The sequence below is a fragment of the Pezoporus flaviventris genome, unplaced genomic scaffold (genome assembly GCF_033815535.1).
Source record: "Pezoporus flaviventris isolate CSIRO_AGI_PZ_B2104156 unplaced genomic scaffold, CSIRO_AGI_Pfla_v1 ptg000031l, whole genome shotgun sequence".
NCBI lineage: Eukaryota > Metazoa > Chordata > Aves > Psittaciformes > Psittacidae > Pezoporus > Pezoporus flaviventris.
The window spans coordinates 8,997,777-9,012,790 of NW_026892579.1; the positions used below are offsets into that span (position 1 = coordinate 8,997,777).

The 15,014-nt window shown below is 43.3% G+C and overlaps 1 protein-coding gene and 1 long non-coding RNA gene across 3 annotated transcripts in view; one reads left to right on the forward strand and one right to left on the reverse strand.

Annotated features, from left to right (window-relative positions):
* Positions 1–4,573: 4,573 nt before the first annotated feature.
* MTRES1 (mitochondrial transcription rescue factor 1) overlaps positions 4,574–15,014 on the reverse strand; it is a 244,769-nt gene continuing 234,328 nt past the window's right edge. The window contains exons 1-4 of one of the 2 annotated variants that reach the window (XM_061460207.1): positions 9,031–9,097; positions 7,001–7,436; positions 6,090–6,162; positions 4,574–5,041 (exon numbers count right to left, since the gene is read on the reverse strand). In XM_061460207.1, coding sequence (XP_061316191.1) covers positions 4,865–5,041; positions 6,090–6,162; positions 7,001–7,428 — 678 coding nt within the window. In that variant the 5' untranslated portion in view covers positions 7,429–7,436; positions 9,031–9,097 and the 3' untranslated portion in view covers positions 4,574–4,864. Of the gene's footprint in view, positions 5,042–6,089; positions 6,163–7,000; positions 7,437–9,030; positions 9,098–15,014 lie in introns of those variants that run through there. The other variant, XM_061460208.1, reaches the window with a different exon arrangement.
* LOC133273420 (uncharacterized) lies at positions 11,625–13,627 on the forward strand. Its single transcript, XR_009744784.1, has 2 exons — positions 11,625–12,735; positions 12,867–13,627. It is a non-coding gene; the product is annotated as an uncharacterized LOC133273420 (long non-coding RNA).

Consider the following 15,014-nt stretch of genomic DNA (forward strand, 5'->3'; position numbering starts at 1 on the left):
GATCAAATGTTTGAAGGCTGCAGAAACAAGCACAACCTGCTCAGCAGTGTCTGGCCCCAATAAAAAGGTCTGATCAATAGAGAAGCTTATCCAGGACAGATCAATGCAGCCAAGCAGAACAGCTACTCACTTTCCTACTGTCATAGTTTTCCTCTGAGATCACCCTGACAGTGACTGAAGCTTTCTTTTCTGAAGCCAACAGGTACAGTTCTCTCACCAAACACTGAATCCACAGAGGCTGCTCTCACCACCATCACAAGACTATAGGAAGTCTGCCTTTCTTTTCCTTTATTTTGCTGATACCACTAGTGGATCAACACTTAAAACCTATGAAAGCCTGTTTCCACCTTCATCTGTCAGTGAAGACCTGGTTTTGGTAGCAGTTGTAGAGTAACAGAATGGTTTGAGTTGGAAAGACCATCTAGTGCAGCCCCCTGCCACCTGCAGGGAGACCTTCCACTAGACTTGCTCAAAGCCCCGTCCAGCCTGGCCTTGAACACTGCTATGGATGGGGCAGCCACAGCTTCTCTGGGCAACCTGTGCCAGTGCCTCATCACCACCATAAAAAATGTCTTCCATATATCCAATCTAAATCTGTACTCTTTCAGTTTAAACCAGTGTTCCTTATTCTCACTACAGACTCTGGTAAAATGTCTCTCTGTCATCATGAGGAAAGGGCTAGGTCTTGATTGCAAGCTCTTGTCTGCTTCCCAGTAGTCCAGTAACCTTTTCCAGAAGTTAAAATCTAAGGTTTGGCCTAATATTGTATTTATATTTTGTCTAACTCAAGAAATTACCCTGCCAGTGCTCTTTCTTAGTCTATGACTTTCAGGGTTGCAGCTTTCCTGCTCATTTTGGATGCCAGGCATGCGTGTGCATTTTGTTGCTGTTGTTACTGGTTTTATTCTACACAGAACAGACCCTTTCAGAAAGTTAATTTCTTCATGTCTTTACCTTAGCTATCCCCAAGCCCCAGAGCATCACTGTTGTTTACGAGTGGGGTCCTATTGTGGCCCTGTAATCTTTGGTGTGAAAGCTGCCACTGCTGGAGGTGACAGGCAGCATGACTGTATAAACTGACAAGCACTTGACAGGTAATGAATGATTACTGACCTGCAGCTGGAGCTCACTGATGTATTGCTTGTAACACATATTTCTACTTGCTTCTCTCAGCATCCCTGGAGATTATGGGAGCCACTTAGAATAGCAATGGTAAGTGGAATTCGAGAACAGAGGGTGCATCTCATCTGTTTATGTCCATAGCGTTTGGTGCAAACTCCAATAGAATGGAAACAGCAATGCCTGCAGTGAAAGTGCAGCCTGCCATGTTCCTCTGGGTGCTTGCTATGCTGAATCCCTTCACTTCTGCAATGTAAGGGTCACCAAAATCCCCTAGGGAATCTTGCCAGGATCATGTCCTGTTAAGAATCACAAGTGACCAGAAAAGGTCACTGTGCCTCTAGAACTAGAACTAGACATGTACCTGCATCTTTACACATCTACACAACCATGGGAAAAAAAAAAATCCCAAACCAGCACAGATTTTAGTTAGAAAGTATTTCAGATCCCACGCTCAGCAGCCACCACTTCAAGGCTGTGCGCAGCAGCAGGTACAAGTCATCTTAGAGTCATCAAGTAGCTGTTGCCAGTTGAGCCCAACAGTTCCCATGCACTCCTAACCAGGTGGGCACCACAGCTTCACAGCTTCCTCTCTGACCGTGCACTCCTAACCAGGTGGGCACCACAGCTTCCTCTCACCTCAGAGATATTTCATGCAGGGAAAATCCAGTCATTGCTTTCCCAAAGCTTTTATGTGTACCTGATAGTCCGATGCTTTACCAGAGCACTGGGTTTGCTTTTGGAGCAACAGTTTCTTGCCTGCCCATTTAGGTTTCAGGAATACCAGACAAAAAGGGCTCTGGAATATGTTCCTGCTGCCTGTTCTGGGCTATCTTCTTTCCTCTGGGCTCTCCAAATTAGGTTAGGAGCAGACTATGGACTGGATGAACAGTAGCTGCCTGCTCCTACTGACCAGCTTTCCTGTAAACACACACCTGCATGTGGCTGTCTAAACATATGTAAACAGAATAAAAGCTGTCTGCACCACATTCATCCAACAAGTTGCTTGTGTTGGGAGAAGCTTATGTTCAATGTTACACAAGTGTGAGTGGTTACTCCTGAGATGCCTAAGTGACAGTATTTTCCTGTAGTAATACAGGAAGGTGGTTTTCATTACATTATGGCCTCAGATCTTTATACCACCTGAGTATTAAATACTCTTCTAAGTGCCACAATGAAATAAATACGTGACAAACATATTTCATTTTTCTCTGCATGGTTACGTGAAGAACCAGCAGTACTGCACATACCCTCACTGATCTGCCTTCTCCATGGGAGCAGAATCTTCCTGCCATGATTGATTTATAACCTCCTGACACAGCTCATGAGGGAGCCAACTAGGGAAGGAACCCCACTGGATGTGTTGTTCACAAACAGAGGACTTGTGGGTGATATGATGGTTAGAGGGCATAGCAATCATGAAATTATAAAGGGGTTCAATTATTGGAGAATTAAGAAGGGGGGTCTGCAGAGGGAAGACTTTGGCCTGAGTCCCTTGGGAGACAGTCCTGAAGGGCACATGAGTCCAGGAAAGCTGGACATTCTTCAAGTAGGAAATCTCAAAGGCACAGGAGCAAGCCGTCCCCCTGTGCTGAAAGATGAGCCGTCAGGGAAGAAGAGGGGCCTGGCTGAACAGAGAGCTTTGGCTGGAACTCAAGAATAAAAGGCGAGTTTATGACCTTTGGAAGAAGGGGCAGGCCACTCGGGAGGACTACAGGGTTGTCATGAGGTTATGCAGGGAGAAAATTAGCAACACCAAAGCCCAACTAAAACTTCATCTGGCTACTGCTGTAAAAGACAACAACAAAATGTTTCTGTAAGTACATGAGCAACAAAAGATGGGCTGAGGAGAATCTCCGTCCTTTACTCAATGCAGGGGGAAATATAGTTAAAAGAGATGAGGAAAAGGCTGAGCTACTTAATACCACCGTTGCCTCAGTCTTGTGGGAAGATGAGGACAGGATGCAGAATGAAGCCCCCATAATCTAAGGGGAAATGGTTAATGACCTGCTGCAGCACTTCAACACACACAAGGCTATGGGGCCAGATGGGATCCACCCAAGAGGGGGCTGGCAGAAGTGCTCACTGAGCACCTTTCCATCATTTATCAGCAAACCTGGCTAATGGAAGGTCCCAGTTGACTGGAGGTTAGCTAATGTGACACCCATCTACAAGAAGAGTCAGGAGGAGGATCCAGGGAACTAGAGGCCTGTCAGCCTGACCTTGGTGCTGGGGAAGATTATGGACCAGACCTTCTTGAGTGCCATCACATGACACATGCAAGACAAACAGGTGTTCAGGCCCAGTCAGCATGGGTTTATGAAATGCAGATTTTGTTTGACTGACCTCAAGCCCCACCTTTAGGGGGCCTATAAGGATACAGGGAGGCTATAAGGATGCTGGGGAGGGACTCTTCATTATGGACTGTAGTGATAGGATAGAGGGTAACAGGTTAAAACAGGTAACAGAGGAAGTTTAGATTGGATATAAAGAGGAAGTTCTTTAAGGGTGGTGAGGCACTGAAATGGGTTTCTCAGGGAAGTTGTGAATGCTTCTTCCATGACAGTGTTCAAGGACAGGTTGGATAGAGCCTTGGGTGACATGGTTTAGTGTGAGGTGTCCCTGACCCTGGCAGGGGGGTTGGAACTAGATGATCTTAAGGTCCTTTCCAACCCTAACTATTCCATGATTCTATGACCTAATCTCCTCCTGTGACAAAGGTGACCAGCTTAGTGGATGAGAGAAGACTGTGGATGTTGCCTACCTAGACTTGAGTAAAGCCTTTTGACACCATTTACCATAGCATTCTCCTGGAGAAACTGCCTGCTCATGGCTTGGATGGATGCAATCTTCACAGGATAAAAGGATGGACACCTTACCGCTCCCTACCACTACCTGAAAAGAGGCTGTAGTGAGGTGGGTGTCAGTCCCTTTTCCCAAGTGGTAGGGCAAGAGGCAACAGCCTCAAGTTGCACCAGGGGAGATATAGATTGGATATTAAGAAAAATTTCTTCACCAAGAGGGTTGTCAAGCTTAGGGCCATGGTGGAGTCACCATCCCTGGAGGGATTTAGAAGGAGTGTAGATGTGGTGCCTAAGGACATTGCGCTGGACTTGGCAGTGTTAGGTTAATGGTTGGACTCAATGATCTTAAAAGCCTTTTCTAACCTAAATGAGTCTATGATTCTCTGTTATCATGAAGTTTCCTTCTTAGAAATACGCAGCTGCAGTCAGAGTCCTTCTGTATTCTTGGTATAGCAGCACTGTGTATTAAGCACAGAGTTAGTATGGTTAACCAAGCTCAAACCAATAATGAAAAAGGAAGCAATTTCACATAATTGGGGGTTTTATCCCTAACTATTTTACAGATGCAGAGATAACATTAACAAAGCAGTTCTGCTTGTTGTGCTGTCAGCTTTAATGTAACCTTTCTGATTAACAAAATTAGACAGCAATTAAACAGTGATCAAATTAGTCTTTATTGGTTCATCATTTATAACATCTGTAAGGAAACTGCCTGGAATTGTAAGGGTTGGATCTTTTATCCCACAGCGCTATGAAACAAAACTAACAGCAAAAAGTGACAGGCTTATTGCATGGATATTGACATACACAGCAGAGGGAAAGAACATTCTGACACAAGCCCTTAACAAAGGGTACTGTAATTTTGTTTAACCAAAATTTGTATTTAAGAACAAATATGGTCTTCTGCAAAACTCTTATGCTGCCACATGCAACCCCCCCCATCACTTAAATACATCCTGTTTGGGCACTTTTAAGTGTTTCCAGCGCCTCACAATTACTTTGTATTTTTCACTTTCAGTTTTGTTAGATACTTTTTTTAAGACTACCCGCATAACTATGGCAGTTTCTGTTTCTTTATCTTCACCTACTATGAGATCCAGCGTATCCCCAGTTTTCACCTGGAAACAGAAAAAGATGACTGATTATCAACATTTCCTGGGGAAAAAAATCCCTACAGCCTATGTCCAACTGTAACTGCTCCTTTCTTTCCATTTAATATTCTTATCTCCCAGGGCAGGAGGCAGGCAAGGCAACACCAGACACACTACAAATCCTCCAGCTATGAAATTCTAGGAAATCCCAGGCAATAAGCAATTAAACGTCTCATGACATTCTCTGCGAAAAGCTTTACCCTTCCTGTTCTATGGCTGACGCCTAACTGTGAAAAAGGTGCCATGTAGTATGTTGGAGGTTTTCCTGAAGGGTATTTCCTGCCAATCTTTTTGTATCAACACAAACCAGCAAAATGCAATGTTCTCCCTCCTGCCTTTAAAAGGGCATTTAGTGTTTCAGAGTGCTTGCCAACTGCCTATGTTCTTTTCAAACATCATACAAGCAGTATGCCTCTCAAAAACTAGTCTTTAGAGAACCAGGAAATAAAACTTATGACCCTTTGATGACCGTAACCACCATGTGGAACCACCCTCACACACAGGGTGGGTTGAAGTCTGTCATCATTCTGGCAAGCTCTTGTCATTACAGAGTATGGCTTGCAACCCTTCCGGCTCTTCTACCAAATGTGTTCCTGTGTGCTCTGCTACAAATACAACAACCTCACCTGAGCTCCCCCTGTTTCAATCCCTATCATCAAACTTTCTCCTTACTCATATGCCTGCTCCACCAGTATCTCAGATTCAATCTTCTGACTCCATCAACCTCACATCGGTATCATCACTTCCTTCAGCAACTTTGAAAGTTCTGTCCTTGCTGCCATCTGTCTTCTCCTGACTTTCTGCCTTAGATTTTACTCTCTAGTAACACAAGTCTCCTGCCTGCCTTAGAGAGTAACACCTTACCCAGAGAATCATAGTCACACACATACAAAGCTGGAAGTGGTGTTAGCGATGCTATTCATTTGCCCTTGCAGAGCAATTTAGAGGGAGAAGAGGTCATGCCTTAGTTATTTTCTTGTACTGTATGAAAAGATTAAATTGTAAAAAGTCTTACAGTTCTACTTTTCTTCCATAGTTTTTCTCCATTCAGCCTGAGTTCATTACTGTAGAATGCATCTTCTACTTTACTGAAGAAAAACAAGGTTTTATTGCATTTACAGTGTGCAATTGTTTCTTTGCAGATACACAAGAACACCATTCATGTGCAAGGCACGTTGCCACAGCTCTCATTTGTGCATAAAGGATACCTTTATTTAAGGTCAGGACAGACCTGAACTAGAAGTAAAGAAAAAGTCTTTCATAGATATTAAATGAAATAATAGAGTATAGTTGCTCTGTGCAAGCCATGAAAAGCTGTTTTTACAGACCTGTCTCCTGAATATCCAATGAATAATATCCCCTTTCCTGCACCAGCCAGGTTAATAATTTGTAACTCATCAAGTTATACTAACATTCTGTTTTAAAAGCACTGCAATATAAGGCTTCTGTAGGTTGCACTAGATCAAACACTGTGGTATATTTACGGACTGCACTCTGATATATTTACTAGTACATTAGGCTTATACTCACCATCACCTATTTCTACAGCCATTAAGTAGTGTATTATTTTACTCCCTCAATCTCAGATTAGATCTTTTTGTATTACTTAGTACAGTATTTTGTGGTTTCTTCATTTTAAATAAATAGCAACTGATAGAAAATGCCTCCTCAGCAATCTTAGAAATACTGCAGCCAGCAGAAAGCAGGCTGTTTCAAGGGAGGCAAGGTAAAACCCACAAGAACACCCATCCATCCAAAACATTTTTAGACAGTCAAAATAGCTATGCAAAAAAAAAACCCAACCAGCAAACAATGTCCCCCTCATCTCCCAATATTTAGTTATTCCAACATTAAAAGAGTTATCAAGCCTCAAATTTCAGATGCATGACACCTTTATCATGAGCAGGCTTCTTCTGCCATACTTACTTTCTTGCAATGTCTAGGCCAGCTTTCATGACCACATCGTATCGAAGAGACTGCACCACTTTTTCAAGATCCTTGTAATCTTTTACTACGTTGGGGTCATTTTCAAATTCATCCTCCAAATCGCTTTCCTCTTCGTCCTCTTCTTCCTCTTCTTCTTCTTGCACAGTCTGTCTGCTCCTTTTAGAGCTTTTGCTACTTTTATTCCGCAGAGGAAGTAGAGAGATATACTCTGGAGAAAGTCTTGGTGCACAGAGTTTTACTGAGGAAAAGCTGGGACATCTTCTGTAGTTTACTGTGCTTGCTTGACAGCTACAGAACATGCTTCTCCTCCAAGAGGGATACAGTTTATTAGAAGAGAACTTCTCCCACAGTCCAAACCAGACATTTAGCTTTCTAAAAGTAGTGATGGGGAGTCTGAAGCCAGTCATAGCATACCCTAAAACAAAACAAACATTCATGAGCAAAAATGAGCAACTGCTTTGTCTGTTGATGGATTTCTCCAGGTACAACATGACAGTTAAAACAAAAAGATTATAAACTAGTTCCCGGCAGAGCAATCAATGCATCACCTAAAAGCACAAGGCTATACCAACTGTATGATCTGCCTTTCTCACACACCACCCACCATTACAAAGAGATAAAACATCAGATGAAAAGCAAACACCAATAATCTGGAATAATCTGTTCATGATTCCTTTTCTGGTGTTCAGTATCAACTGTCAAACTCTGTCCAAACTCATTTGTGGCATTTTTCTCCCTACACCTGAAATACAATTAACAAAAGCATATGTCATAAAAAGCATATAAAAAAACATTTATCATGAGTCATCGTCAATAAAAACAACCTGCTCAATACTGCAAGCAAATAAACCCAGAAGAGTCAAAAGCTGCTTAACTTTAGATTCTGCTTGGACCACAACACTCCTGCATGGCAGAACACTGTAAAGCATCCTACCCTGTTTCTCCAAATCTAGCATCGTGGTCGAGTTTTAGAGAAACAACGCTGCTCTGTGTACTGCAATAGGGCTGACACCAGCAACAGCAGTCTCGCATGCTCCCCACCATGGGGAGCCATCTCTAACTGGGGACAAGTAGGAGAAACACACAAAAAACCACACCCCAGACGTCTTTCAACACTCTCAGGAATTGATTTCCAGCTCTTCCTAGTTCGGTGGAGCACTGCCTTTTATTACGACTTGCATGTGTGGAAACACGTGTTTCTTCCTGAGACTGGAGCTTGTTTTCCCCACACCCAAGAGAACTCTGCTGAGATCTTTATGAGGTGGTTTTTGTGGCTGGGAAAAAGCCCTGATCAACGAGGGCAATTATTAGCCAAATAAAAAGAACCACACCTCCCTTGGCTTTCCTGTATTTAAATGCATGAATTTAAAATACATGACATATAAAGTTTACGGTGGGTCAATCCTCACTTAAGACTTGGCACCTCTCCTCCTTTTGGGGACAAACTCCTAGAACAGTTATTTGAACGTGTAACCAACTATTCTTGCTTATTTCTACTGCTCATTCCTACTTCGTTCCCCCTGACCGGCGGGTACAACCGGCCGCCGAGAGAGCCCCTGCCAGGAAGGCCGAGAGCCGCCCCACACGCGAAGGGCGTCTTCTCACCCTCATGAAACCTGAATGCGGACAGCGATGAGCCTCGCTGCCCGGGGAGGACACAAGTCCGAACGCTGCCGGGAGCTGGCAGCCCGTTCAAAAGCACGCAGCCGAGACAACGCCAGCATTCACGGCGTGCGGTGCGGGCCCGCAGACACACAACCCCCCTCCCGCCGCGGGGACGGTCTCTGACCCTCTGTAGCGGGCCCGCCTCTGCTCGGGGTTCCCAAGGAGCCCCGGCTTCCCTGGCCGCCTCCTCGGCGCAGGCCGCGGCGCGCAGGCCTGCCCTTCGCACCGGACCCCGTGCCCCAGACCCGCGACCTTGGGGCCGGGAGAGGAGGGAGGGGCGCGAGGAGAGAAGGGAGGCCCGGCAAGGCTCGGCGCGCAGCGGGCCACAGCCTAGGCGCGGTTACCTGGGTCATCCAGGCGCCTCGGGCCCGGGCCTGCTGCTGCCGTCCCCACGCCGACGCTCGCAGGCTGGAGGCGGAGCCGCCTCAGCCGGGGCTCGGCGCCCTCTGCCGGAGCTGGAGCCCGGAGGAGCGGCTGCAGGCGGCGGGGTCCTGTACCCGGGAACAGAAGTTCCCCGGGAGGCGGCAGCCTGTGCCTCCCACCTCCCCTCCGCCGGTCCCCTGCCCCACGCAGGTCCGTTCGAGCTGTTACTCCATCGTTATTTTCCAACGCACGCTGGTTTGGAGGTGGGGGGAGGCAGAGCGCGGGTCTGCCTGCCTGGGTGTCTCGGCAGCAGCTTCCCCCCAAGCCCGAGAGAGGTTGCCGGCGAGCCCCGCTGGGCAGGGCTCTTTCTCCCTCCCTCCCTCCCTCCCCACCGGTGCTGCTCTCTCACTGCTGCACAGTGAAAGCACCCTGAGTAATGACATTAATACTTTTCATACCGTTTTTATTTTACGCACCTCTGATCTTCCCTTTGTAATACTTTCGGCCCCTCAGGCTCTGCCCACACGCCCAAACCAGAAAGCAGTGAAAATCTCTCACTAGGGAGATGACTCCTAGAGTTTCCTGACCACAGACTAATAGGAAAGCTTGGCCGCTGTGACAGTCTAAGACAAATCCTATTGCGGCCTGCGTTTTCCCTGTCCTTATCTTTGTTACTTTCCTTCACATTATGTCCCCCGCTTTCACTCCACACCCCCATTACATGGTGGTAATCCATAATCCCTCCTCTTTGGAGCTCAGAAACCAGGACAGGTCCATTCCCCCCCCCCCCCCCTCTTCCTGCCTTCTCCCAGCTTTCTCCATGCCATGCACCAACCACCTCTCTTGGTGCTTTGGGATGCCCTGGTTACTCATCATTTGGTGAATTCTCTGTGTCCCTACAAACCAGCAACAAAATGCAATCCCATCAGATTGGCAGCATCTTGCCCTGGTGTAAATGGTTGTACAGGTTTGGTGTAATTTTAGCAGACGGAAGACCTCCTCAGCTTTAAAGTTCTGCTTCAAAATGCCTGTTACCTGTCACCTCACCTTAGAGACCCATCCTCCCTTGGAAAATTATCAACAAATATGATGAGTCATATAACTGTGGAGATAACTGCTGTACAGCAGCTCTGCAATGAGCATGGGCAGTATAAGTGCTTAATTTTATGCTTCTATAAACTTGGCCATAAAACATTTGATTGAGAGGTTCTTATGCCAGGGATATTTTGTAATGGAGCAGTTCCTTGGCAGAGCTATTTCCCTGCCTTAGAAACCTCCCTGGAAAGGAAGATCCCAACATCTTTATGTAGTTTGAATACCCCAGTGCCCAGTTCTGTGATATCTGATCAATGTCGGTGGGAATATAGCTGTTAGCTTTATAGCACTTTCCCCCATATCTCTTGAAATACACATATCCTTATTAGGAGAGAAAACCAAAAAAAGGTTGGTAAGAGAAACTTTCTTGCATTTCTAGTGGCATGCAGTGAGTCAGAATAGAAATGAATGTCTCAACAGAGGGGATTCCCTGCGCAGAAATATTGTCTCCTCTGGGAGAGGAGGAACCCCACACCCAAATCCCAATAAAACCTCCTCAAGCCTAGCTCTGCATACACCCCATTCTTTTCAGAGCCTTTAGAATCTGATTTGCCTCATGTAGGATTAAAATCTTGCTTTAACTTTGCAAAGAGAGAAGATAACTTACAGTAAACAAAGATGTAAGTATTAGTCTTTCTAGGTTAGTCTGATAGTATACATCTTTATTGCCTCTCATCTCAAAGGCAAGGTAAAGAACATGCCTGAAGTCCCTCTGTCTGTTATATTCATCAAATATGATGACCTAGTGGTATCTTACAAAACCAGAAAGTAATCCACAAAGCAGAATAAGAAGGGCTACAATATGTACTCCACTTGTGTGAAGTCCTGGCAGCTTCCAACCTGGGTCATGAAGTGCATTTATTAATTACAAAAAAGGCAAAAATTAAGTATTATTATTTAGATTATTATGCAGTATTAATTACTCCTGAGTTACTTACATTAAATTGTAATTACAACCAAAACGTTCCGACGGGTGACCAGTCTGAAAGTCTCTTCCTGTACTTTGCCGTTAGATGGCAGTGCAGAGCTCCCTCTGCACGCAGCCGCCAGCTCAGGCTGCGCTCTCTGAGGCTTTGCTGAAACAGGCTGGTCAGCGCAGAGGTCTCACAGGGGTGTTCTTTAAGCTGCTTTCAGGCGATTCGAAGCATTATTTTATTTTATTTTATTTTATTTTATTTTATTTTATTTTATTTTATTTTATTTTATTTTATTTTATTTTATTTTATTTATTTATTTATTATGCCATTTTATTTTATGTGATTTTATTTTATTTCAAATCATATGACTCCTCAGCAACATACAGTGAAAAGTTTCAGCTTTGGTAAGAAGCAGTGATCAGTCACACCTGGCAGGTTAGTGGTGGTCTATGCATCCTTTTGAAGTTTGGGTGAGAAATTAGTCTGATGAAGATGTATTCTTCTTCCCATGGCTATTCTCATAGAACTGCTTCATTCCTTTTTTTTTTTTCAGTGGAGTCACCTCCTGTCTAGGAAGGGTAATTCCTCTCTGGTTTATGGTTTTCATTTTGTGTATTTCAATATACTCCCTATGACATTCACGTACAAGGAGATTTGTCTTTTAGTTTTGATAGCTCAGAGAAAAAAAATCATGATAGCTTTTGACTTGTATGTGGGAATCTGTAATTGGAAGTTCCCTCCCCACTGCCTAGGGTTTTTTGTTACCTTTATTTTCCTGCAAGGTAGGTCAAGTGACAGCAGTAGATCTGCTGACACTCATTCAATGTCAAAATAAAGCCATGTTGCCATTCCAGCCCTGTGAGTAGCTCTGACTAACGTTCTGCAATGCACATCTCACCAGATTACTTGTCACTGCAGATTTAACTTCAGCATTAGCTCGTTGGAACCACATGCCTTTTAAATGACACTGCTTATTTCAAGGTGTACTGAGAAGGTTCAATGCATATTTATGCAGCCTGGGAAAACACAGTGTCCCTGTGTCAGCATCACCTTTAAGTTTGTCCATATTAAGCTGAATAATGAGCGAAAGCTCCCTGACTGCTAATTCACCTCTTCCAGTGTCACACTTACTGTAGCTGCTCAGGTGTTCCCTTTTCTTAGTCCATAGTCTGGAGGCAATTTCTCTAGCTTGCTACTTGCATCCAATCCATGACCAAATAATCCCACCATCTCTTCCTCTAAAGCCCATCTCTGAAAACTAATCTTTCATGCAGCAGAAGCTCTTTTTCTAGCCCTTCCAGTGCTGTCTTTTCAGTGGGAGCCCTGCTCTAAACTTCTCACACATTTACCCATATAATGTACTGTACCATTTTTACTATAAAACATTGTTTTTCTTCTCTTTAGGACACCTTTAATGTCTCCAGCCCCAATGAACACTGAAACTTGGCTCTGTCTCTCTCCATTTACCAACTCCTTATGATGCCATTTCAACTCTTGCAGTAACAACCACATTGTGAACTTCTGTACACTTTCTTTTCTGCAGCCATACTGGCATCCTGCACAGAGAATATCTTTCTAGAAGGCAGCAAGGTCTCACAAAGTACCTTTGCTTTCAGCCTACTTATTCCTTGAAAACTCATCTTTGACATTATAGTGGATAACTAGTAAGGTAAGGTGGGTAAGTTTCAGGTATGTAATGTGATTGTTTTACATTTCTTTAAGTGACAGAGATATAGGTATATAAAGTAACATTCTTTTCCCCCCTCCTCCCACCCTTTTCACTATCTGACTAACTGCTATAATAGAAAGGAAATGGAGATGGGCAGTGCAGACTGCTCTGACCAGTGCTGAAGAAGCTGATAAAGGCCACCCTCATCGTGATGACCCATCTAAACCAGAAATACATAGCTGCCTTGCCAGTGAAAATCAGTGTTACATCAGTGGTTAAGCAAATGGGAGGACAACAGTGAGTAACTTCTTTCAGTCAGCCTGGTATTAAGCCTCAGAAATTAAAGGCTCTGCAGTTTCACTGCTAATTCTTCCACTCCCCACTTTGCTGAGAGATTTGCAATGAGATGTTCTTGTTTGTTTTTCCCCTCAGTTTCTTGTTTATCAATTGTCTAAAACACTTTTTTTTTTTTTTTTGTAGGAAAAGTTAATTTTTCCTTAGACAGGCTTTCAGACTTTCATTCATTCTGTAGTGAACATGCTCAGGTCCAGATCCTCTGTAGGATTTATCTAGGTACCACTAGCAGTGGTTGGCAAATGCAGTAAAAAGGAAAAGCAATCAATTAAGCATTTTTTATTTGAACCTTACTTATTAGCCATAGAACTATGAATTCCATGAGAAAACTTTAATTAGTTTGAATTATTTGTTTACTTCTGTTTCCTCTGTATTCTGCTCAAATTAATGTCTTTACTATTTAGAATATAATGTTCTCTAATTGATAGTAACTAATACAAGATATACTCAAGTCTAACGTAATTAATTTTCAATGAGGAAATTTAAATTTTTCCTCCTAGATTTGTGTACAATTAAAGTTTGTTGGGTTTGCTAGGTTTTTTTAACTGGTTTGTGTCACGTTTGCTTTTAAAGGCAAAAAAAAGGCTGTTCAAAATATTTCATCTTCCATTGTGGCTAAGGGGCAAAGTTGCCTTGATTGGCACTTACAAACATTACTGCATTAGGAAGGAAAAAATCATCTGTAGGTTTCAATACACTTTTGATATTAAAAAAGAAATAATATAATTAAAGATGCAATAGGGAGGCTAGAATGTCAGAATAATCATATTGCTCGGTGCCAAGGCTGTCTCGTCCTTTCACAGCTCCAGAGATATTAAAGATACGTAAGTCACAAGTCACACAGTAGGAAGATTTGGGATGATCTGTCTCCCAGGGAAGTGTGTCCTTGCAACACTTGCTATTTAAACTCTCAGTGTCCTCATCCCTGCAGCTTGCCTAATGATACCCTGTGACAAAGAGTTCACCATCTGAAAGATACATGAAGTCAACACTTAGTGATACACAATACATGTCTCTTTTCAGCAGTTCATCTTTTCAAATCGTAAACTGCTCCCTTTGTCTACTAAGAAATGGGAAGAAGAACTAATCTGCTTTCTAGAACTTGTCCATTTATACATATTTTAATAATTTTTTGTTATTTTGTTTTCTAAAATAAACAGTTCCAACTCTCTCTGTTCCTGTTTGTCAGTTCTTTTGATGATTCATTCTCATTACCATGTTATCTTTGCCTGTCCTGTACTCAAACTAGAAAGTACCCAGAAAAGGTTACAAAAGAATAAGCTTTTCAGGATACCATGCCACAGTCATGACTAGGAATGAAATCTGAAACTGTATAGTCTGTAAGGCAGTTACCTTTTTATATATACTATCTTTTTGATAACTGTGGGTAAAAATCTGCCTTGTCTACTGCCAAAAAGATAGCAGTAGATAAAAATTAAGCAAACAGTAACAAAATATGGAAATGGAAGACTACTGTATTCAAATTGCAAGATACAGATTTTCAACACTTCTCAAGAGAAGATAAGGACTCCCACTGTTATTAGACAAAAAACATCGGTCTTGAAGTGTGTCAGAGAGAGAAGAAATCCCAACAGTCATAAACTAAAGATGATGGTTAAAATGACTAGTAAGGATGCAGAGATTTTCAATAAATGGTTTTCATTTGTTTAACCATAGAATCATACAATAGTTAGGGTTGGAAAGGACATTAAGATCATCTAGATCCACCCATACTGCCATGGGCAGAGATAGCTTATCCTAGACCACATTGCCCAAGGCTCTGTCCAACCTGGCATTGAACACTGCCAGGGAAGGAACATTTACCACTTCTCTGGGCAACTTATTACAGTGCCTCACCACCCTCACAGTAAAGAATTTCTTCCTTGTATCTACCTGAACTTCCCCTGTTTAAATTTAAACTTGTTACCCC